General features: G+C 38.4%; 1 protein-coding gene across 8 annotated transcripts in view; it reads right to left on the reverse strand.

Moving 5' to 3' along the window:
• The window catches only part of diaph2 (diaphanous-related formin 2), a 483,641-nt gene that overhangs the window by 448,779 nt on the left and 12,514 nt on the right, over positions 1–22,348 (reverse strand). For 7 of the 8 annotated variants that reach the window (XM_074674142.1, XM_074674143.1, XM_074674136.1 and 4 more), the window contains 4 exons: positions 15,472–15,504; positions 12,569–12,745; positions 7,912–8,016; positions 483–503 (listed from right to left, as the gene is read on the reverse strand). In XM_074674142.1, the coding sequence (XP_074530243.1) occupies positions 483–503; positions 7,912–8,016; positions 12,569–12,745; positions 15,472–15,504 (336 nt within the window). The remainder of the gene's footprint in view (positions 1–482; positions 504–7,911; positions 8,017–12,568; positions 12,746–15,471; positions 15,505–22,348) is intronic. The other variant, XM_074674141.1, reaches the window with a different exon arrangement.

The following is a 22,348-nucleotide window of genomic DNA, read 5'->3' on the forward strand; positions in this document are numbered from 1 at the left end:
TTAAAACCATTTAGATGCAACATGTTCTGATAAACAGTTCACATTGCAGATGATAAGTACTTTTTGTAAAAGCTGTCGCTCGTGGTTGCTATTATATTTAAATGCTAATAGGTGTTATACTGCAATCTGTCTTGAGAGAGGAACAGAATAAACCAACAAAAAGGCCTCCCAGTTCATTTTCAGGCTGCATAATGTAAAAATCCCTCATTTGAAAGTGCTAGCATTTACATGCAGGGATTGTGTTAGCAATTTATAGCCTTTCCAAATTACAGTCCATTAGCAATGTAAAGGCTGAAAATAAAAATCCAAGCTATAAAAACGGCCTCACTCACACAGTTTGGCACGTGCTTCTAGTCGTCCTTCCAAGTAAAAGACAAATTTGTGTCTGGGTTTCGTGTGTGTGTGTGTGTGTGCGTGTGTATGAAGAAAGATACACAGGAGGAACAAAATACAGAAGCCAAATAAGTAATGGGTATACTTACCGCAACTTTGCTCCCAGTTATCTGCATGCAGCGATCAGCGGAGAAGGTTAATGTGCAAAAAGACACAAACAGCACAATCATTAGTAGGCCAGAGAATCCTCTCCATTACAAGTTGTGGCATTAGCGTAACTTAGGTGGAAAAACAAACATCCTATACACAATTACAGAACACACTTTATGACCAATACTTCAAACACTAACAAGAGACCTTAAATTAAGGTCACATACTGAACACAGTGTCTGTGAGCCAGCTCTAATTCTCAATTTGTAGTGAAAGCAAATGCACAGAAATCAACTATGTTTACAGCAACAACTGTGGAAGTAAGCAACGACTGCAAACGTCATGTATTCCAGGTGAGGGATTTCTTAAATGACTCACAAGGGAAATATGATATTCTTTGTAGATGACTGACTGCCACAGGAAAAGGAGCAGTGGCTGTGTGGACAAAGCTGTGTGGCTGTAGAAGGTCTCCCTCGCCTGGGATGATATCAATCAGCTGCCATTATCGTTGGGCTTCAGGTGTCAACTTTGTGTGGCGGAGCTACCTTGAGCACATGCAGTCAGCACCGTTCTTGGAGTTTAACCTTGTTATCTGTCAATAGTGGCAGGCAGCAGAAGTGTTTTTATTACTGCAACTGTGGGGCTTGTTTCACAGTAGGAGGGTGTCTGTCAGCCGAGTAAATGAATTCTATACTGTGGCTGAGCTCTTGTTTCTCTGCAACATGTTTTCGGGGAAATGCATTTTGATTGCACAAAGTTACAGGACTCACTGTGCTTCATGTCTCGTACCTCTTTGTTTCCCCGCTGTTCTCACTAACTCCTGCCCCCACCTTCTCCTTTCTACTCTTCTAATCTCCCTTTCCATTTCTTTTATTGTCACTTTCAAACTCTCCAAGTCTGTGGCCATTTGATGCTTGATTTCCTCTCTCCATCCCTCCACCAAGACTTTATGACAGCCATAAAGTCTGTTTTACGTGTGCCGCCACCTGATCACACACATACTACTTTCTAATCTTACGGTGTATTCGCATTTCTCTTTGCACTCCAGTGGATGCAGCGTGTCATCGTCAAACACTGGAGGAGTATTTCATCTGAAAACTTCAGACCAGACACCTTGAAATGAGTCACAATGACTTAACTCAGAGCTTAGGCTTTTTCCACAGATGTTGATGTTTACAACGGTGATTTCTGCTTTTGGGACTGGTTTTTGAGGAGCTTGACCAAAGTAACAGACACTATCTTGAGTGTGCAGTGATGACGGTCTGGGAGGAGCTTGAGGGGGACAAGTCTGGTTTTACCAACAAATTTATGCCTTTAAAACAATGTAACACCTTTTTCTTACCTGTACAGAACTTCTTAAAGTTGAAACCTTTACCAAAAGTTGTTGAAGTAATTTAAAAGATTAAGTAGCCCTTCTGTGAAAATTATATTTTAACACCAAACTTCCAAAAAGACACTGATTCCAGTCCGAAATGTTAAGTGTATTAGCCAAAAAAGAACCTTGGGGATGCTAAAAAGTATAAATTTGTTTTACAGACTTAACAGTTAAACTTTGACATCCTCACTGGTTGACACAAGAATTACTGATAGTTTCACTGAAGTATTAACATTTTTAGTGCTTAAATGATGGCCATATGCCATGTCTTAGAAGTAAATCAGCCACTAGTCACTAGCCAAGGCTGTAGCTCCTTTTTATAGCTACTGCTGCAATACTAAAATATATAAACCAGAACAGTAGACAGATGACATCTGATACTGCAGCCTGCTTTGGCGATGTATGATCTAAAACATGGAGATAAAGCTGTAAGATTTGTCACTTTAATCAATTGATCTGAGCACTGTGTAGCCAGCATAGGCATGTGAACATCAACAAAATAGACTAATCTGACCTTTAACTGCAGACTCTGTGCTCCTGAATTCAATCATATAAAGTAAAATGTGCTCAGTTCGGACTGTTTTGGGTGTTTTCTCACCTTAAGTCAAATCAGTCTGTATTTATAATTCCTATTTTTAACAAATTTGGGGAAGGGTCACAATAGAACTTCATAAGGTTTGCAATAAAGCAGATGAAACACCATTGAAAGCCAAATCAAAAAATCCTAGACCACACATGTTTTACAGTCTGGTCCAAAAAACGTTCTAGTTTCAAGGGATGAATTTTTCATTGCTTGTCTGTTTTGATTATATTATGGCTAATAGTTTTGCATAATTGAAGAGAATTAGGGGTGCAGCTGATTTGACTGACAGGTGGTGTTCGAGGTTACAATCTCAACTCTACTTTTGCAGGTTTGTGGGTTAGACATAAGTTTGTTGGAGTAATCATGTCCAATTTGGCAAATAACATTTAAGGCAGCATTTGTCTCTCAAAGCCAGTCCGAACAACTGTATAAGTAATGTTTGTTGTAAAAAATTGTTGCTGACATTCTTTTCTTCATTTCTTATTGACAGAGTTAAGTTTACCAGGCAGGAATCAGATGACTTAGTCATTTGTTGAATATTGGACGGGTACCTTTCATATTTAAAACGATATGGTACTGATGCCCGGTGCATGGCAATCAGTATTAATACTCAATGGTACCAAACTTAGGTACTTTTGTGTATTAATGTGGTAAAAAACATTAATTTGTTCGATAAGAAAGTCTCAAAGTTTTTAACTTGACAAATTTAGTATTCAATATATAACCTTGCAATGCTGTGCTCATGTCCAGCATGGTAAACCACCTACTCTTCCACTCCTTCACAATCCCAAGGGTGTGTTTAGGTAACTTTATTTATAACATAATACCTTTTAATTTTAAGTGAATCGGTACTCGATACTACAGACAGAATGGTAAATCGGTACCTATCCCTACCATACCATTCGGTACCATACACAATAACAGATATTGGCTAAAACTGGGGCTACACTGCTAGAGAAAGCCATTATAGGTACCGGTGTTGGTAAAGAGCTTCTGTAATTTTGCATTAACCGGCATTAATTAGATTGATAAGAAGCATTTATAATATAAGTAAATGTATGATCCCATTAAAAGAAAAAGGTGTGACATTGTTGATCATATCAGCCAAAAAGAAAAAATTATGAATTGTGCATCAAACGTTGACATTTGACAATCCCCCTTACAAGATCCTACCATCACATCCATCCTACATAAGAGACAAAGCACGAACAAAATAAAAAAACACTTCAGTGGGCAGACTCTACCTCTGATACATAAAAAGGTCATTGTGTTGTGTTAAAAGAAGAAGTTTGGAAATTATTTCATGATGTTGGCAAATATTAAAAGAAAAAGGAAGGTTCAAGGAATGAGGTGAGACAGAAAGGCACATGTTCATGCAAAGCTGATGGTCAAGGACGTCCACAGACACACTCTTGCAAAAGCAAAGCCAGAGTCCATTGAAATTGTTCGTATTCAAATAAACATTGCCAATGTACTATTCTCCAATGAAAAGACAGCTTTGACCTTCCTTGACAGACATGTTTCATAAGAGTAAACAAATTAATTATCAGCTTTTTCTGCTCTCAGGGATCTTTTAAAGCCAGGTAGAAACAGAAAAAGTCTCTGGGGTTTCTGAATGTACATAAATGAAACAAACGGTAAGATGTGCATTGTGTAGGAGCTGAACTCCTGTATGTCAAGGTGGTTTCATTTATAAAGTTTGAACAGAAAAAATATGCTTTCTTGCCCAAATAAAGCCAGCCTGGGGAAAGGCCAAGGAACTGTGGTAATTTTTTCACTCTATCAGAACACAGTGATTCAGACAATCTTCATTAGCCAGCCTTAAGAAAGAAAGCTGTCAAACTGTAATTGCACTAAAATGAAATTGTGTTTCCATTGCAGCAATTGAATATACATTTAAAACAGCCTTCCAAAGCTGACATCAAATATGACTATTTTGACAAGTGTTCCATATAAACTGTATAATACAATCTGGTTGAATAACAGATATGAGATTGAGAAGTATGTGTGTGTCGCCCTTCCAGAGCCCCAAAACTGCAGTCCCAGGAAACATTTTACATTGAAACTGAAGGCAGCACAGAAGTAAAGACATCCAGACCCCTACATTCATCAACATTTATATTTACAAAGCAACATAGTCTCATTTAATCACCCAATGCATACCCATCGGCAACCAAAAGCAGCTCCTCAATATTCACCCCTTAGAGAAAATGAATACAGTTTAGTAGTGGGATTCTTCAACAAAAACAGAACTGTGCATCTGTGTCAAAAAGGGCAAAGCCTTAACCTGATGTCAAGATTGACTCTGATATCAAAAATTGATAAGGGTAGCTTTCTTGGTTAAAACTCAGAGCCATCTGGCTATAGGGATGGGAATTCCTAAGATTTTGTAAATACCAACGCCCTTATCGATTCTGCTTATCGATCTGATTCTTTATCGATTCCCTTATCAATTCCTGTTGTGAATTTCCTTGGTACAAAAAGTAGCTTTACAGGTTTTCTGTGTCAAAAACATTAAATTGAGTTTATACTGTAAGTGAATAAAATGTAATTGGTCCCTGAGTCTGGATATTTCTCGGTATAATTATACAGAAGCAGGTAAAAATTGCACACAGTGTGACGTTGATGTACTGTGTTGTAATATATTAATATTTCAAGTAGGCCATCTAGTGTCTCAAACTGGTTGTAGCAATGGTTTAAGTTGTTTGGAACCTTTACGTAGTTATGAAGTCAGCCATGAGCCTGTCAATTGCCTGTTAGCTTTTGACATTTGAAATTCTCAGTATTTTTTGTAAAGAGTTGATGTGATATGTTTCTGTGATGGAAGTTGAAATTCTATTCTAAAGCTGAAGTTATACTGATGTATGCTAACTGCTAGCATATCAATACAGTTTCCTATATCCGTTGGCTTCAAGCTTGTGCTATTTTGTTATTTTGGTAAATAAGGTGGTTTATACCATTTTGAATGTGCTGATTTTAAATCTCCTGAGAGAGTAATGTACATTTCTTTATGAAGTCAGTTCTTCAGTAAAACTTCAAACTGAAAATCCTGAATCAGATTTTTCTTGGGAAACGTTTTCTAACTGCTAAGCTAAGATAGCTGTAGCAGACTAGTCGATGTAAGGCCCGGCGGCTCCAGCACAATATAAAGAATTGGCTAACGATATTGATTGATTGAAACATTTCTAATTGATTTTCAACAGGAATCAGTTTTAGATTCCTATCCCTACCTGGCTAATTTAATTTTAACATAAAATTCTAGACATTGCAGAGCAAACATAGTCTCAATTCAGGCCACGTTTTTCAACACTCACAAACTTTGAAGTGGGCTGCTCTCATCTCTTTGCTAAATGTTCCAATTTCTATCCTTTAGTACATCAGGAGGCAAAAAGTTTATCAACTTCATCTCATCAAAGATGTATTTTTTCCAAAAACAAATTCCATTGGTTTTGTGTGCACTGAAGTTTTTATCCAAACATAACTCAAACTATTTATTTGGAAATCCACTGATGGAGACTCCATAAAATTGAAGTTTAAGGCTGTTGGTTTTATTTAAATTTGAAAATGACTGAAACTTTGACACCATTTTTTTCAGCATTATTCTCATTATTTTCGTACTGTCCTTCAACAGACACATCAAAACACGCTGCAGTTATGTGTGGAACTCAAAGTATTTTCTTTTACCTGGCAAAATACTTTAAAATTAAAAAATGTTTCTACTTTAAAAAGCTTCTCAGGTCTCCATCAGCGTCATCAACCATGTTTTGCACACCTCTGTTGAAGTATACGATCAGTTGAGTGGGAGGATTATTCTTCAAGAGTATGTTGGCGTAAAATTAAAAAGTGATACTTAATGAAATGAAAGGAATAAAGGAAGAAGAAGAAAGAGGAAGGGATGACCCTCGGAGGTCGGTAAATGGTGGTGATATAAAAGAAAATTTGATATTTTCATTGAAGGCATCTACAAAAAACTACAGTCTACCTTGAAGTGCTTTTTGAAGGGGAGCTGCACTTTTCATTTTTTGACTGAGTTTACTTTTTACTAACGCAGCAACCTCCTTACAAGAGGAATTAAGCATAGCAATACCAAAGCATCCAAAGAGTGTCTGCATTAGCTTCAAACAGAGCCCACCAGTGCTTCAACTACTTTGTCCTTAAATTCTAAAATGTTTTATAGAATGTGTTTGCCTTGGGAATCTTATTTTTTATTGCTTAAATGATTCTAAAAAGGGCCCAAAAGCACACATAGCAAAGCACCTCAAACTGCAGAGATTTTAGAGCAGTGTCAGAATATCATCAGAATCATACATGAGTGCAGGCTGTGCTATTAAATCCAACCTAGTTGTAGGGCACTCATTTATTTTCAGTGTTTGACAGAGTCTGTGCAAGTAAAGGTACTCTAGTGTAACTGCATGAGCACTTGCATGAATCTGTGTCTGCACAGATACATCATCCCTGACACCCAACCTTCCCCCTCCTTCAGTCCTATTAAATGTGATAGCAGGGTGCTGACAGACATCACATTTAGTCCTCTGTCCTTTGACTACGCAGATTACGTTGTTCATTTGAATAAAATATCAGTGCTCACAAAGCATAATGGGCCCTGTGAGGAATTCAATCATCTCGGATAATCATCATTATCAATAATGCCAGTTAATTACCATAACAATGAGGAAGGTAATAAATGATGATGTCAAGAGAGAGCTACCAGGTTCGGGGAGCGACGGGGGCAGAAATCACTTTCTGTACTTCAGTGCCACTGATGTGAATTTCTCCTCACGAGGGTGGGCATAACTTAAAAAAAGCAGTGAAGAATTCCTCTAAAATTATGGATCAGCTCCAGATTTTCTTACTTTTATGCCTGCAACTGAATTAATTTTCTAATCATGTTGTGCATACACAAGGGCAATCTTCCTGGTGTTTAAGATGCTTGATTCCAATAGTTCAAAACCCCAAGATAGAAATAAACATTTTTAAAATTGTCTTTTTCTTTCCTCTCAGTCTGTGGTTACGTCAAAAAGGCAGACTGGATTTGGTTTTTATACCCAAAGTACAAAAATATATCACAAGGCACCACCATTCAGGACAAAAGAAACTCACATGCAAGTCCACAACCAGACCACCAACAAAAAGCACAAAAGCACATGACCATCCACCTGGCATTGAGTGAGTAAGTGACATCAACTCAATTCCTAGAATTGCTGATTAGAAGGAAATAAAATGGAAAAACATGAATCGTAATTGCAATCAAGGGTGTGGGGCTCAAGCATGAAAAGTGGAGTGTGAGAAAAGTGAGAGTGTGCAAGAACGAATGACAAAGCAAGCCGTGAAAGCAGAGGATCAGGTAAAAATCATTCTGAAGAGTCGTGTGGAGTGTCATTATACTTCAGCTCATCCACTACAATTATACAGTACACACTCTTCAGTCTGGGGAGAAAGGAAGAGCACTTAGGTTTGCGATCTCACTTACAGATTTGGCTGTGGCTGAGATGTACTGGACCACCATCTCACGCTTGGTGCTGAGGTCTTTTCCACGCAGAGGGGCTTTCTTGTCCTCATTCAGGTTCATGTCCTCCTGAATACAGAGAGAGGGGGAAGTGAATGTAGACAACCAGCACAGCTTTGATTTACATTTAGAAAGAATAATCACATGTTAGGGAAGAAACTTCTGATTTCTTAATTAAGCTGTAGTACATGTGTAATGACACAAGAAATGTGATTTAAAAGCTAAAACTTTCACCGCCAACATGCTATTTAGTCCACAAAGTTTTATTAGAGACAGAAATATATCAGAGTTACCAAAAATGATCTGTTCATCCTGATCATCAACACGTCAAATCAGATCCTGTCCTTCTGCATTTGAATAAATTTCTTTTCCATCTCAGTTTCTTTGTCAAAGTCACGAGGTACAGCAACAGGAAATAATAGCAGCAATAATTAGTCCTTGAAACCATTGCAGCAAGGCTAAAGCAATAAAACTCAGCACATCCCAGCTCCAAGTAAGAGCAAAATCAAACAGTGCTTCTATTGAGGCCATGCAATCACATCAGATAGACTGGATAGGCTGTATCTGAGTGTTATTGGGAGTATTATCTTTGTGCCACTTTAATTCTGCATCACAAAAGAGGTCTTTCATGTGGGACACATCAGTGGGATGGAGCGAAGGCCGGACAGAGCACTAAAAGCTAGGGAATGACATGATGATTAGAATGGAGGGGGATGTTTATCAGAAGCACTCTCTCACAAAGAGATGGCTCGAATGAAGAGAGAGAAAAAACATCCTCCTCAGGGTTTCAGGAGGGAGAAGTTGGAAAGTTGTGGAGCCATGCTGCCCTCTGCTGGAGAGGACGAGAACCCATGGGTTCAGCTTTTCAAATTTCCCAATCATTCCCCTCCATCTGATTTATTGCTAAATTTGTCTAATAAATCAAGCTTGTCCCTTCACTATAAGAACACTGTACTACAATGCTTTGAATACCGGTCCACAGGTAATCTAATTCCAACAACTTTGCTTCATTTGTCAGCGAGGCATGGACAGGAATCCCATCCAGGGGCACCATGACCTACATTCCTTTGACTACATTTCCTCTGGTAAATATCCTCGGAGCTAAAAAACCATTAACATTCCTTTTATGGGACAGAGAGAGTGGGGAGAAAATGTGATGGAAAGTTTCACAATTGCCAAGTTTTTTCACCCAAGGAAACCAGCAGGTTTTTTAATTAATCTTTGAACCCTGCTAATTTATCTGCTTAATTGGCATTCAATAAATGAGACAAAAAGTGGCGGGGTGAGTGTGCTGTGGGAGGGGTAGGAGAAGTGGGACCTGCAGGGTGCTTGTCAGGGGGCAAACAAGAGGAATTACTCCTCAACGATCAGTCTCCAAAATGATTAATGCTCTTTTATTAATATATCCTCACAGGCTACATGAAAAGAGTCCCAGGATATCTGCGACTACGCCGCTGGTGTGACTACAATAATGATGAAAACTGAGCGGGTATCAGCGATGGTGAAATAGCTGAGAAATTAGTCTCTTCGTGTCAGTTTGGAAAACTTTTTCAAAATTCTCTAATCAGACACCACGTGTATCACTGATGCCACATGAAGTCATTCAGCAACACTTGGCTAATCAAGCATCATGGACGGGACTTTGTTGAAGCACTGGATTTAAAACGAAACAAAAAGCTGGGGTTAATTAGCAAACTTTTGGTGTGACGTGGCTGCAAGACAAACAGCAAAATCCACAGGCTTCCAATCAAAGAGATGAGCAATTAAATGGAACAATCAAATATGTCTGAGGTTGAAATAGATGTGAAACGCAAGCAGTGGGGAGAGTGGATCTAAGAAAAGTAGAAGAAAAAAAAAGTTTTGATTCAGCTGTGACGAATCGATTATTTTGTCCACTACCCTCAAGTTCTGATCTGTGTGTGAGTGTGTTTTCACACACACCGGCAGACAGTGTAACTCTCCTGTGGGCTGGTTTTAATGTCCTGGTGCAGAGTGTAACTGCTGAGGGATCACATAGGAGCTTATTACTAGGAGTGTTCATCCTGACAAAAGCACAGAGAGAGGCACATAAAGCCTCAGACTGGCCACAGCTGCACTGCAATGTTACATTCTTCTTTTACCACTCCTGTTTCTCTTCAGGCAACCTGCACAGCCCTCAAAAACACACACACATAATCAGTTTTAAGTAAGGATACTGGAGATCTACATAATGGACAAGCATAAGAATAATTCTGGAGATAGTGCTGTGCCAAATCTGGTAGATGACTTTAAGAAGACTTTAAGCTCTGAAATGTGCAAACGCCAGACACAAAGTTCCCTTCTTTTTTTAGATTAGCTCATTTTATTTTGTATGCGAAAGTGCTTCTAGGTTGAAGTCTCCCTCTGCTGCACATCAGCCTCCTTAGTGAGATGTAAATACCATCTGCGGATGTATTCCTGCGCATTCAGATGAGAGGGTTAAGATTTCCTGCTGTGCAAACCTCAGGAAAATCTAATGACAGCGGACACACAGACAGTAGATACACGCTGCACTCTTCTGACAGCAGCTCTGATGTAAATGTGTTTTTATGCCTTTTAACTTTGCATGTAGTTTTCTGAATATACTCCTGCTCTGAATGGTTGGCTTCAAAAACTCTGCAAAGAGTTCATTTGGTTTCCCTCCAAACTGGCTGTTGAGTGATTCTCCCCACATTTTCCTGCTCCCTTTGATGACCTTTCAGTAATAGGCTATGTGCTTTTTAGGCACTGTGGGACACAGTGTAAACCACTTTGCAGAAGGGAAAATATTTCCACTTTCTCCTAGTCATTAATGCACAGCAGGGGGTCTCAATAATATGGCATGGGTCATCGCTTCATTTGAAGCAGGCTGGACTTCTAAAGCTGTTGCATGTAGCGCCATAAAAACAAATCAATAACAGGAAGGGTGTAATCACAAGAAAAGCAACCACAATGTATGTGTCTATGACATAAAAGGCGAAACAGAGACCAACTTAAGAGAAGATAAAGAAGCTAACCATCATTGGTTTTTTCGCTAAATCAAAGCAAAAGAAGTTTGAAAGCCATGTGAGCAACTAGTGGTGGCTTCAAAAGCACGTAAGTAAATAAACCTTCTCTTTTTGATTTCATTACTGTAATTACACTTCCCAAGCCAGGGAGTCAAGACCTGTCAAGTGTCAGACCAGCAAAAATGCCTTCTGTGTCGTCTGTCACCGAGCAAATTGAAGCCTGGGTTTAATGTCACGCTGCTGTGAGCACAAACATAGTAATTGAGAGGTGAACTGAGTGACAGGGATGAGCACCCAGGCAAAAAAACACACTGAGCGCCAGCCTGATGAAAACCAGGAGCACCGGTCGCATTTCTCTGGCCCTGGCAATAAAGACCATTGTATGAGAGAAAAGGAAAGGCAGGCAGGGTACCACGCACACACTCACACACACGCTCCGACATTACTCACAATGGTACACACGACCTATGCAATGAAGCCAGAGTAATTCAGCTCTTCACTTCAAAGAGATGGGCTGAAAGCTTTTTGTTAGATTTCAATCCTGCAGTACATAAGGCCAAAAATGCATTTCAATGGAGAAAATCACAACTGTGACAGAGGTTTGACCCCACAGATGAGTGCGAAGTGGATTTCAAAGTTTGGTGTTCTTCCGACAGTGGCCGGGGGAATACGCAGATGGAGCTCCATTCACACGGGCCGAACGTATTCACCTTTAACACGAATACTGTGGGATTATAGACTCTCTTCTACATCAGCTTAACAAATAATGTTATGCTGCTGTTTTATTGTACCCTCACCAAAAATGAAACATTACATCATGATCCTTTAGGTGTAAGGAAATTAAACACATGATCGTTTTCTGTGTTCAGTATAAAAACTATTACAGCAAGAAGTCTACAAAGCTTCAAGGATTCATCAAAAGTTCTGCACTTACAGCACATCACTGGTTATTATCTCCAGAGCCTGTGATCATCAGCACTCACATTTTTAACCTGTCGCACTTAGAGGATATATTAAAAATTCTTCCGATGGATGTAAAGAGAAGTTCAGCTGTTTGTGTTCACAGCTCTAAAAATGTGGGATATCATTAAAAGCCACCAGAGCTCTGCCTGTGGTTGTACATGCTTATTTGCACACTTGGTTTTGAGTAAACACATAAAGATCTAAGGCTTTAACTATCATTGGTTAAGTTTCACTGGTTTACTTAGTCACACAAACCATAAATGGTGATAGCTCGATGGGAGACTTTTAGGACAGATTATATCACAAATGGAAAAACAATATAAAGATCTGGTATAAAACTCGGGGAGTTTTGAATAGCAGTAATGTCATTATCATCCTTTTTATATGCCTTACAAAGCCTTGTTCTCTAAAAAATCTCATCAGCAGTAAAAGGGTGACGTACAGAGATCAGTGGGTAGTAAGACACTGAAATAAAGAGATGCTTTTTAAACTTTCCCACTCTGAAAACTCCTCTTCACTCCTCTCGTCTCCAACAGCAGCTCTGTTCCCATTTTTGTGCACTTTTTGTTAAATAAAGAAGCAGAATTGTTGTGGAGTGCTACAGATGACCTTAAGCTGAAGGAAACAGAACAAGAGAGAAATACAAAGCTTACCATCATCTTCTCGAAGAGGTCAATGATCTCCTTTTCCGAGAGGTTCATGGAGCGGTCGTCGAAGAGGGGCTGAGGAACAGGCAGCTCAGTCTGGGTAGAGAGGGGATCTGTCGGGTGCTGGATGAGAGGTTTTTCCTTCTTCATCCCTGTTTTCCTAAAACTGGTAATACGATCGCGCTGGAAGAAAACACAGAGGGTCGAGATGTTAAAATATTGTCATGATAGAGAGGGTGAAAAATGACATTTGTTGTGATTTGTTTAACACTCAAAGATGTTGGTTGAAGATTTCCTGCTCATTTGAATGTATGTAAAGGGGAAAGTCTCCTTGAGTGTAGTATAATGTGGAATAAAGTGTAAAAGAGCTGCTGTTTTTGACTGGTTGAGAGGTGCAAGTCTGTTGCTTGTCCAGCCACACCCAACTTGTCAAAGCGACCAAACATGATTTAATCCATGTATGATGTGGCCTAACACAGTATTTCAAGGCGGGTAGTCAAGTTTCAGAGGTGGGTCCATGACGATGATGATGATGTAATGCTTATTGTGCTCTACAGACTAAAAAGTGTGGAGACAAGTTTTGCTGCATTCAATCCTATTTCAATCAGCGGTGCAAAAGAAAACACTTTTTCCTCAATGGGGCGCAAGAGTTCAGACCATGATGTTGCCTGCATCATAATTTTTCACTTCTAAGTGTGAAGAATGAAGGTTATTTACATCATTTTTTTCTGAAGGAGGATGTGGTTTCCATGTCCATGCCACTGATATGTCAGTTCAAACATGGCTGTTAGATTCACAGACCACCATTAGCATCATCACCACCTCTCCAGCATGGAGAGGTACAAAATCAGCTTTGTTCCTGCTGCTGTCACTGGGCTGAACAAGATGTTGTGATAGTTGCACACACTGAACTGTGAGCATTATATGTCTTAGATTTTTGGAGTGCCAATTCAGTCTCAATTGCGATTCTTCAATATTTGCGTTTTTGGGATATTTAATTTGCTTTTTTAACACCAGACCATGTGAAAAAGTTAAATGATGGTGATGATGATGTCTACAGACTATATCAAGAGCCCCAATATTTTCCCATGAAATGCTCATCATGTGAGTCAGAGAGAAACATTTCACCCCCTGCTGGAGAAAAGTGGTAACTTTTTCCCAATCCAGCTTATAAACAAACACTGGATTTTTTGACAAAGAATCCTGATTTTGATATTGTCAAACAAAAAATCCTGATATATTTATTTTTTTTATTTTTTCTCCCACCCCTATTGGTTTTGTATTGTGTATTTCTTCATGTGACATTCTGGTATAAATTATGGTTATTGGAAGCAGGATAATTTTTTAATCCTGATTTACTTCATTAATGCTCTGTTAAATGTGAGTGTTTGTAACTGACGGTCAAACTTGATGTCATTATCTTGCTGCCAAACAACAACCTAAGCTAGCCTACTCCAACCATTTAAAGCTAAAATGAATGCATCCTCACAATGAAATGATCATTAAAAAATAATCAGGATACTTATCCTTTAACAATCAACTTTTATCAAGGAATTCTTTTTTTACTAGGAGATCTGTTCTTATCAGATGAATCCATCTAATTCCAGTTATAATATCTCAATAAACTTGACATATGTAATATTTACCTGATAGGTGGGGCGGTGACAAATAAAGGTTGGTAACAAAAGTATGCTTTAATTTAATTTTTTACGATGTAGACTGCTAAAATTATATTCATAGTAACTTTTCTGCACAATATCAGCTTTTTATGACGATAATTTTCAATGACGACATGAGAGGCTCCAGCTCCACATGTATCTGCAAGAGGATGTTGACGTATTTATTAACTCATTTATTTTTTTATTCTTTATGCTTTTAATCACAGGACAAGGCAGTTAACAGAGCAGGAAAACAAGGTAAGAATGTGAAGTGATAATTGAAATTCAAACCTCAATGGCCATCATGAGGCAAGACCTAAGCCGTATCTCAGTCTAGAATAAATCTGGTAAGATCTGAGTGTTTGCAGTGCGAGTCAACTCAAAGAAACATGTCACACTTTGTGACGTACTTACCGTCTCAGACTTTTCGATACCTGTTTTATGTTAGGAAAAGCTTTAGCACACCATAACCACCATATCTATCTGTGATAACATCTGTGAGTTTCTTTGTTATATTCATCAGCTGATGACTTTCTGATGAATGTCGTAAAATTAAGAGTGAAAGCAGAAAAAGTAGATGAAGTGCATGCAATGAGTCTATGTTAGTCATATTTAGTGAAATGGGATGGAGAGGACATGCTGGGATGAATGAATAAATAAATGAAATGAAAGACAAACATGAAATGATGACATACATGATGTCACTAGTGTCAGTTTGCTGAAATATTGCTGGATGGATCAAATATACTACGCACTGAAAAAAAAGGATTTTCCCTGAAACTAAGGCTGCATGTTGACATTAAATTCAACATCTTAAATGACTTTAATACAGCATGAGCTTCCAGTGTCAAAGTTGGGCTATTTGTTAACTAAGGGTATTAAAAAAGCCCCAGGCAGAAACATCTAATCGTAAGTGCTACTGATAATTGCAAACTAAATGATCTATGAACTGCTTACAGAAGTCTGGATGCTTTGGGCTACGTTTTGCTCATTATGAAGAATTTAGAGGGTTCGGGTGCTGAATAATGGCACCGTGAGATATCATTTTTTAAAACAACACTTTGCAGGACTACCAGGACATATAATTGAGAAAGGTTGGAGCATACCCTTTGTGCTGCTACACAGACCCTAAAATCTGTTTGTGCATTTGTTTTTAATTCGATCCATCCACGTATTTCAGTTGAGTCTCATGCAGCCATAACAAAACATGAGATGATGTAAAACACACCGAAATTAAACCAAGCACCTTACCATATCATCAGCCAATGTTTTTATGTGTATATTCTGTTGGAGGGAGGGCACAGTGTGAAAAACAAGATCGAACGAAAGAAAAAAAAATGACAACACCGAAAAACAGTATGTTCCCACCTGAAGCATGTTCAAAGCATGTTTTCTCAGGATATGGCCTCATTTACGTCCAAAGAGCCAAATTAAGTCACATTTAAGAATACTTTTTCTTCTATAAGAGATTATATAATTTTGTTGTAAATGTCTAAGCCACAGTTTTACCTCATGTCCTAGTGAATGAAGCCTTGAAGGATGCATTCCCATAAAAAACAACACAAAGCAAAATTTGATGGCTACATTACGCTGGAAGTTTTAAGAAATGTTAACACTGATCCCACTACGAATGGGAGAAGGATGATTGCTCAATATTTCCAATGTGAAGGAAAAAGTTGCTCCTAAAGAATTAAATATAGAAGCTTTATCTTGTTTTGTTTTGCTTGAACAGTGTTTTATGTATACCTGAGTCCCTATTCTGCCTGTTAAAACATGATAACTACTAGGGCTTTATCAAACCTGTTGTTATGAAACTACTTACTACCATGCTGTAAACAAGCACAGATAACAGATCACATCTCATAGCACAGCAGAGCTTGGTAAAATTTAGTCTATATTAAGTCTGATTTGAAACATTAACTTGAGAATTTAAAATTTACTTACATTGATTATCTGAATGAGTTCGTTTTATTTCCTGTTTATTCGTATTAATCTGTCCGTTGAGTATTACCTCTTTTGTGCTCTTGCAGCTTCTGTACCTCTGTTTTCTCTGTAGTTCCTCAGGTCAGTCTGCCTGTGTAACATTGCTGACAGTAAGTAATTCACAAAATTGGGCCATTAATTTGTGTTTTTTGATGTACAGGAGGTCCTCGACTTACGTCTTTCAGCTTTACGGCGCAAATAAATGTATGTGCGAACGAAAAAAGAGAAGGTTTTGAACTTATACCTCTCTGTTTGTAAGCTACTACACCGGGTACTCGTTTTTGACGCATATGAATACACAGCTACACAGTGCAACGTGGTCATCAGCATCTTCCGCTTTGTCTCGTGTCGTGTCATAGTGTAGATTGTCTGTGTTTATGCTCTGTAATTTTCTTGATATCCTCACCCAAGCAGGATCTGTTTTCCTATGAATATGAAGTATGATACATGTATTTGGATAGTTATTTAGAGATTAAGGGGGTAATTAGGGTAAAAATCCGACCTACGCGGAACTTTGTTCGTAACTCGAGGACCACCTGCTAATAAATCCAACAAAGAACGAAAATGCAACACTGGCTCTCTGTTAGAAAGTGCAATTAAGTTTTGTTTCAGAGAAGGCTGTGTGCCGCGAGAAGAAATGCAGCCGCTGTGACGATTCTTTCGACCAATCAACGGTCTGCAGTGTTGCAGCTCAACCTTCTGGGATCAGGTCGGTTTAGCCTGGCACCCCTACAGAAGGGTCCAAGAAAATGGGACGGCTCATCTCAGTTATTTGGGGATCCTTCTCGGGATAAGTCAGTGGAAACACTATAAAATGTGTGCTGTGCTGAGACAAACCAAACTGAACCACTTGGTGGAAACGGGGCTTTAGTTTCTTGTAGTTTACAATGAGCTAAGATGATATTTTGATATAGCCTTTTGGGCCTTTTTAACTCTTTTTCCCCCACCTGTATTAAAATTAGCTTGTCCAAATTTCAACTTCTGTGTAAATAAATGGCTTCAGAACACTAATTCCGGCAGTATCTAGCTTACTTCTGCACTTATTTGAAGATCAGAAGATTTCTCCCACTTAGTCCCTTGTGGTCACTTCCACATGGTAAGTGTGATATCTATCCAATGTGAAAACAGGTTTCCTGGGTATGCAGCAGTCAAGGCTTTCTTTAAAATGAAGTTCATATAGCATTGAATGGAGAAATTTTGTAGCTGGCAGAATCTTGTTTCATGTTTTCCATGAGGCTATGAGCATATCCTGGATACTATACATGTGTAGGATGTGAAATGAAAGACCATCTCAAATAATAATGTTTTAACGTAAATTTAAGTGTATGTTCAGAATTGACATCCAAGGAACACACACTTAAAGGCAAAAAACAAATAAAAACACATAGAATGAGACGTATCAGGACATTAACAACACCATAGTTATGAGAATAATGAGTACACTTGTTATCACCACCTTTTCAACACATGCAGGTTAGTTGACTTGCGAACTCCCCAAAGATAATACAATTTAAAAAAATACGGATCCACCTGGCAATTAAAACACAATAGGTTAATTTTTATCTTTATTAAGAGCATCTCTTGAAGTGACAGTGGCGAAACCATTCAACAAAACCCAGTCGAGCTAATTTTCAACTTCTCTATCACAAGCTGGCTTGCAAATCAAACCTTAGCATCCCCACAAAATGCTACAACAGCCCACAAAACCAAATTAAAACCCCAGCTCCACTTTACAACAGTTGTTTATCTTCATCTCACACACAATGAGACAGACTTCTGCCAAAGGCTTGTGGCTCGGCGAGGGACAGCCATTTCAAACACACCTCAAATGGGAAGCAGTAGCAACACTGCCATATGCTGTGTCGCTAGGCTGTGAAGTAGTAATGAGTGAGGAGATGTGGGGTGGTGATGGCCATAAAGCCTGCCTCCAGCCGCAGATATCTCCACTCGTCTAATCAGGAAGCTCCTGATGCTGCGGCGAGCAAACAGACTGGCTCTAACCTACACCTCCCTCAGTGCATCTTCATCAGCTGTCGCTGAGAGCAATAAGGAGCAGACACTCCACTCAAATATCTATCACAAGTTTTGACTGCAGCGACTGATCAACAGTTGGGAGATAAAACCATGAACAAAAGACAATGAGGCTCTCTGTGCGCAGGCTTCATTTGCTGTCTAACCTGTCGTTACAAACACGTCATATTCATGAAGCCTACAGTCTGCAGGTGTTACTTTCTGCTGGTTATCGTCTGTAACTGAGCTGCTCATGAGGTTCAAATCTGCAAATATGTAACCTGAACAACTTTTCCCATTTCTCACTCAGAGGGCATGTATCATTAAGCCCAGCATTCTCTAGCAGCCTAAAACTGCATGAAACAATAGCTAATTTTCAAAAAGAAGTGCTTAAACATTTTCTAATCAATTTAACAACAATCAAACCACTGTTTGGTTAATTGCCTTGACTTGAGGGCCTTTCCTTGCCCATTATCTTGGCAACATCGCAACAACGCAATTTAACATCTAACAATTAAGCTTGCATGTCCTCTGGGCTTCTCCCGCTTATTAAAGTAAACTTTTTCATCATAATAAATGTTTATTACCGAGCCCGTATTCCTCTAAATAACCTAATCAAATTAGCTCTGGGTCCCTTCTTAATCAAATATGATTATGACTTCATGCAGATCCTTAAAAATGAAAACACAGAGCAGTTTTCCACATCTTGAGTCAATTTGGGGACAGAAGAACGAAACCTGTGTGTACATTTTACTTTTAAATTATATTTAAACACAATCAATGTTAGCGTTATATTAGTCCCTGCAGAGACACGGCTTCCCCAGGTTTTCATCTCAGATGGACGAAAGACCGGCTTTGTTTCCATTTGGCTACCACTTTGTGACAACATCGCCTGTTAGTCCCAACTAATTTAACTCCGCCATCTGTAAGATGTCATTTTAACACACTCGCTGGAACTATCGCTATAAAAGCAGTGGCCACGTTTACTCTGTAAAACGAGTTTAGAAGGAAATTAGCTTTTACTTTAATTAGTTCTAATAATAACAAGATTACTGGGAGCCAGCCATGGTTGGCAGTGAGGACTGTAATGCTATGTGCTTATGACGCTTCTTGGCAACTTCATGAAACTACCTTGTGTCCATTAAATCAACAACTCGGTGAAGCTCCAGGCTAGTAAGAGTTAGCGGTATTCACGAAGAGTAAAAAAGGAACAAAAATAAAGTGTTTACTGGAGGAAAAAATGGAAAAAGAACTGCCACATATTGCAGACATTTGTTGAAATGTGATAACTAGCCTTCAACATTTGTGACTAATATTTGGTAGTCAAAGATTATTATTATCAAGTTAATTTCTATTAAATATTACAAGTCTTCATCTGACGCCTTGACCAATTTTTTTTTATCTAACACATTAATGAAACTTTGTTTTATTCCATTTCCTGAAACAGTAAATATTTAGAGCAAGAAAGCCAAAGCTGAAAAAATTACCCTGCTTAGAAACATCAGATAATTTGCTTTAATTAATTTATCTCTCAAGAATAAGTGGAAACTTTCGGACGGAAACACAGAGGTATAAAGTTCCTGACTTTGATTAAACTTCAAAAAAAAAACAACAACAATAAAGGTGACGAATAACTAAAAAAATGTTTTAATTAAAAGTAATGTAAAGAATTAGGTGAGAGCAACACATGTGAATCCTGAAAATGTCACTGAAACAAACTGCTTTTACTCTAATGTAGCCGGGTGTATTTTTGTCTTAAAGACAGATGACACTGTGTGATGTATTATGAAGATTTTCTAAATGAAAGTGAACTTTGTAGCCTCAGTCAGGACTGATGACCTGGAAAAATGTTCATACAGAAACCCCGACATCAGCAGTGTACAGTGTTCTGGATAATTCATGCTGTAACTCTTACAACAGAACTTTGCAGAGAGGGCTGCATCCATTTATAATCACTGGTTGTCTATTCAGCATTTGTTAAAACTAGTGAAAGAACTTTTTTCTCTCATATTCGAGAGTCTATGACACAGGGCTTCTAACAGCAGCACGGGAGACTTTGTTGTCTAGCCTTAACAGTTGTACGGGAAAGTCAGTTTGCCAATTCGTCACAGCTTGTAAATATAAAAGCACCCTGGAGCACAGTAACCGTATAAAACATAAAAGATGCAGAGACACAAGCACTGAAGGCAAGACAAGCTAAAACCCTAAAGCTTTTTGTTTGAGCCAGACATTTAAGAGTCAGCAGAAAAAACAGAGTGACGATAAAAAATATCAAAAACAGCTTGCTGTGATGTTAAATTGTGATTCAGGAAAAATGTAAGCACAGCCTGAAGACATTTAAGAGAGACTGATGCACAGATATGACAGAGCGTGTGCAGTCTGGAGGAGTCCTGTTTGGGGATCAATACTTTTATAAAACCACCAGAAACATATTCAAAATAGTAATGCAACCAAAATATTTAGTGTTTATAAATGTATACTTCATCCGTTTTTGTAAAATTATTAACAAAACTGGGGTAAATTTTACATGCACATAGAAAATGCTTTATCTGTATGTGGCAGGGTATTTGGGAAATTTGAATTTATGCCTATCATCCACACAAAACTGCAGCTTTAAGTCACTAAAAACAATGTTTACTGAAACTCATCACCCAAAGTGAAGATTTTGGAAAACTCTGGTTTCATGGTTTTGTGTAGACGCCAGGGAACAGAGCTTTTGGTTGTCAAACGTCACAGCTGAATGACTGGGGTTCATTCTGATTGGCTGGCATGCCCATTATGGGTTGGGCATGTTTCAAGTCGCACCTATTGGCAGGTTTTCCCGGTGTATGTGGACAAAATGATTCTTAAAAACGAACAAGGGGGAATATTTGTTTTTGAAAATGCTCAGCTTTGTGTGTGTGCCTAAGTCAAGAATCAAGGATAATAACAGTACCAGTGTCAGCAGATTAATTTAGGAAAATCCAAACACAGATGGTCTGATTTTTTCATATCAATTATTTTAAGTTCTTCTTTTTGGATTTGCCTATTGGTGTATTTCCATATCTGGTGGTTGAAAAGTTTGGGAACCCGATGGAAGTATATCTGTGCCATCGGGGATTGAATATCAATTTCTAATCCTGAAAGTTTTCAATTTTAAAAACCATCAAATTTCAAGACCTGAATTGTTTTCCTCACTTTTTTTATTTTTTTGTCCATGCTGAAATGAATTCAGTGTTAAAAAAAAGAATCAATATATCAAAAAAAGTTCAACGTAAAAAAATTTTACGCCTCAAAAATTCAGTAGAAAAAAAATCACTTCAAAAATGTCAATGTCTTGAGAAATTCAGTGAGAACTCCTGTCCTTATATATAAAAATATAAATAAAAAATAGTTTTTGTAAACTGATGCCGTTCTTATGCCTTCATGTGCTATTTAGCTCCCTACGAACCATCCACATTAGATAAGCACATCACATTTTTGTAGCAACATAAGACACTTGTGATCAACAGCCTTCACCACAAACATTGAAAAATATGATTTATATTAAAATACATTATCACATAAGATCTTGCTATTTCTTTTGTCATGCTGCGTGTTGAAAGGGAGTCGAATCAGACAGCACCAAATACCAATAGAGTGACTGCTTTGGAGCCAGTCTAGACTAATCAATTGGTTCAAATTAATCCTGTTACAAAGACTACTCAATGGCTGTAATTGTAATCTCTGAGAGGTTGAGCACGGCACAGCCGTCACTGCTGTGGGTTTATGAATGCATGAATGGAAGTAACATTTATACTTTCTGATAAAATTTTGTTCATATTCTTATAAGTCCTGTGCTGCAGCCCCGCCTTTCTGTGAAGACATCAGAAGGGAAAGGAGGCCAATGGACAAACTACGACCCTATTTCCACCTGTCGTTTCACTCCAATCACACCCACCTGGATGTTTGGAGAGCGTTTATCTCGTTAGAATATATTTACCAAAACTGACTTCTGCAGTCAGATACAGGTGCAAATTTTCTCTCCTGGTGTTTCCTCTCAGACTATGCAAATAATTCTCTCTGAATGTTAAATGACAGTAAACATCTGGTTTCATTTGCACAATAGCCTTGAGTCTCATCTTTATTCAAACTTTGTTTGATGTTTTTATTTCCT

Source organism: Halichoeres trimaculatus, unplaced genomic scaffold (assembly GCF_033239565.1).
Source record: "Halichoeres trimaculatus isolate MK-OKI-2021-1 unplaced genomic scaffold, fHalTri1.1 fHalTri1_scaffold_7, whole genome shotgun sequence".
NCBI classification, from domain to species: Eukaryota; Metazoa; Chordata; class Actinopteri; order Labriformes; family Labridae; genus Halichoeres; species Halichoeres trimaculatus.